This window comes from Trachymyrmex septentrionalis, unplaced genomic scaffold (genome assembly GCF_001594115.1).
Source record: "Trachymyrmex septentrionalis isolate Tsep2-gDNA-1 unplaced genomic scaffold, Tsep1.0 scaffold21, whole genome shotgun sequence".
NCBI lineage: Eukaryota > Metazoa > Arthropoda > Insecta > Hymenoptera > Formicidae > Trachymyrmex > Trachymyrmex septentrionalis.
Window position 1 is genome coordinate 1,911,743 of NW_017305288.1, and position 2,866 is coordinate 1,914,608.

A 2,866-nucleotide genomic window follows, 5' to 3' on the forward strand; every position below is an offset into this window, starting at 1 on the left:
GATCGTATGCGTATTATGTACAACTCGAGTGATATTTTCACAGGTAATTTGATACGACTTGATACATGTGTTAAATTCATATTCGAGATCTATATTTAACACTATCTCATTAATTTTCGAACTTGGCCAGATTTGAATCACATATTTAAAACGCGATACTCGTTAATTTGCGTAGCACAAGCTGTGATACTACTTTAAAGTAGTACAAGTCCTTGGAAAAATAATCTTAGCTTCATACGAATATCTCAGAGTGACTTGGTGATATTGTTAAACAATCGTTTGCCCCACCAAGATTCCAAATCAAATGGTTTAAAATCTGAAAAAATTTATTTATATTTTGCCTTTTACTTTGTACAATCAATTACAGTATAATATAATAGAAGAATATTAATTACTCTTAAAGCGCAAATCAATTACTCTTAGAATATCCATCTGATGTAATATAATTGTGAATAGTAATATCGCACTTACCTTGCAGACTATTGTTTGGTTCACCATCATTGTAATATACTATTGAATCCTTAGGACCTAGTGTACAAAACATTAAATTATATAATCTAGAAGTCTTTCCTTTTATAATAAATATAATGAGTATGAGTATATATAAATCATAGTATGTACGATAGAGGCATAACGATAATTTTTCACGAGAAATAAAAAATAGAAAAATCTTTTAGAAAAAAATTGTATATAAAAAAATTTCAAAAAAAAAAAAGAAATTTTCTGATAGAGATGTATCTATATGTTTTAGTTGGTTGTACATGTATATACAACAAAATATAACTTACTGCAAAGTTCTGTACATTCTGTATCATCGCAACATTCATTTTGCAGTGTATTAACTTGATTCCATGCTGTTGAAACAAGCAGAAGTAATAGAATTATAGTTCAACATTGGAAAAAATACATATATGAGCACATAATATTTTTTTTTTCGACTGAAGTATCATTTTCATTACTTTTTTCTTACTTGATATGAAATTAACGCTTTATTTCAAACATATTTGTAAAATGATTTCTTACTTACATTCGTAAATAAATTTGATAAGTTCCTCATGCTGTGGAGTGATAACTTGTTGCATCTGATGTCGCTGTGAGATGAACTTGGATTTTCCATTCATATGGAAGACTGGCTTTGGTACGTGACTGTGAATATGAAATATATATATAGAAACTTTATTACAAACATAACATATAAGTATAATGGAGCAAATAGTTCTTTTTTGTCACATGCGTTTATTACACACATGCAATCTTACGCAATACATAGTGAAATGTAAAGAAACAAAATTATTTAATTGTCCTAGGAAATACAAAGAAAAATCAGTTTCAATAGATATACTTGCAATACGTTTCATTAAATATTCCATTAGATATTCCATTAGGAATTTCAATGACGCGTATCAATTATGTTAATAGTTTGACGATTTTAGAACAAATTCTGATGAATTGCGTAATATCAAAAGCAGCGGTAGCTGTCCAGCGGAGAAATAATGCGAAAAAGTTGCGTCGAGAAAGGGGTTAGAGCGCCGCTCTTTCTCTCACCAGATAATCTCGTGGTCGTCTTCGATATCGGTCTTCCTCGTCAAATCGCGCAAAGTTTCCAGTCTTTCGAGATTCTGACTGATCCCTACGAAAAGCGAAAATTCAATTTGGAAGCTCCAAATCATAATCTACAATTGTCTACAATTGTCGTCTAGACTAGCTAGGCGGCATTGAGAAATCCAAATTTAGAGTACCTCGTCGTGTTTTCGCTACAATCTTGCTAGGTCCTTTTGATACGGTATACATGTTCCTCGTCCTCGGATAAGCGTGGAAGCTTCTTTTCGCGAACCCAATGCCAGGTCATCCGCGATCAATCGTCACACCTGTCGCGTGTTCTCGAGCGACTCGTTAGCTCGTTACTGCTAGTTACTGCTCTTTCTTACTCAGTAATATCAGTATTCACGTTGATCGAAACAAACTGCTTGAAACTGTCGATTACCGAATGATACCGAATGCCCGAATGCCGATATTGCCAATTCAGCAAGCTCAACTTTAAAGTCAGCTGAAGCGAAGCCAGCAGTGATTGCCGGCTTACAACTGCCCAAGTGCTCGCAAGTCGCGGCGCAAGGTTCTCTCATCAAGTCCCTCTACTTACCCTCTTACCCATACATCACTTACGATTACGAAATCGCTGATCACTCTCGCTCTCATCAAGCGTCATCAGCGCAGCCCATGACGATGAACTGCACTAACAAATATCTACTCCAATAAATATACTCATGAGTAGTGGAGTATATTTATGCTCTCCGCAATACTCGCGTCAATATATACTAGATACTAGACATTCTAGTTTTACCGCTATTTCGCGTTACACGTGATAAGAAAAATCATTTCCAACCCAGCAAATGAGAATGGATTAAAAAGGAAATTTAAACTTTTTTCTATCCGAATGCGTATTTTAAATAGTGAATACTTTTTTTTTTGTATTTAATTGAATTCAATTGGATTCAATTGGATTCAATTGAAAAACTGCATCTCCTATTCAAAATTTTGAATTGAACAGTATTCACAATGCACAGAAAAAGCTAATATTATTTTTAGATTGAAAGGCATAGAGATATACTCCGTGCAATTCCTATAAATGAATAAAAATGCATTCAGGATTAAAAAGCATTCATTTTAACATTCGTAAATTAATATTTCTGAAAATCTGAATCTATTTCAATTCATTCTCGTTTGCTGGGAATTTCTACAAACTCCCTATAAAAATTATTCTCACTACTTGTTTTAATTTTTAATTTTATATTTCTAATGAGTTTGTGTGTGTGTGTGTGTGTGTGTGTGTGTGTGTGTGTGTGTGTGTGTGTATGTGTGTGTGTGT

At 33.3% G+C, this 2,866-nt stretch overlaps 1 protein-coding gene across 1 annotated transcript; it reads right to left on the reverse strand.

Moving 5' to 3' along the window:
* Positions 1–6: 6 nt before the first annotated feature.
* Positions 7–2,202, reverse strand: LOC108748014 (protein FAM195A). Its single transcript, XM_018485959.1, has 6 exons — positions 1,740–2,202; positions 1,546–1,630; positions 1,028–1,146; positions 789–854; positions 472–528; positions 7–316 (listed from the first exon to the last, which is right to left on the reverse strand). Exons 1-6 carry the CDS (start codon positions 1,789–1,791, stop codon positions 246–248), a joined length of 450 nt encoding a protein of 149 aa, XP_018341461.1. The 5' UTR covers positions 1,792–2,202; the 3' UTR covers positions 7–245.
* Positions 2,203–2,866: the final 664 nt, after the last annotated feature.

Bases quoted from the DNA above. Each gene is read 5' to 3' on its own strand.
- LOC108748014 (XM_018485959.1), bottom strand. From the start codon at position 1,791: ATGTATACCGTATCAAAAGGACCTAGCAAGATTGTAGCGAAAACACGA. The intron at 1,631-1,739 runs GTACTCTAAATT...CGCTTTTCGTAG, and splicing joins TGTAGCGAAAACACGACGAG to GGATCAGTCAGAATCTCGAA. The intron at 317-471 runs GTAAGTGCGATA...AAATTTTTTCAG, and splicing joins ACCAAACAATAGTCTGCAAG to ATTTTAAACCATTTGATTTG.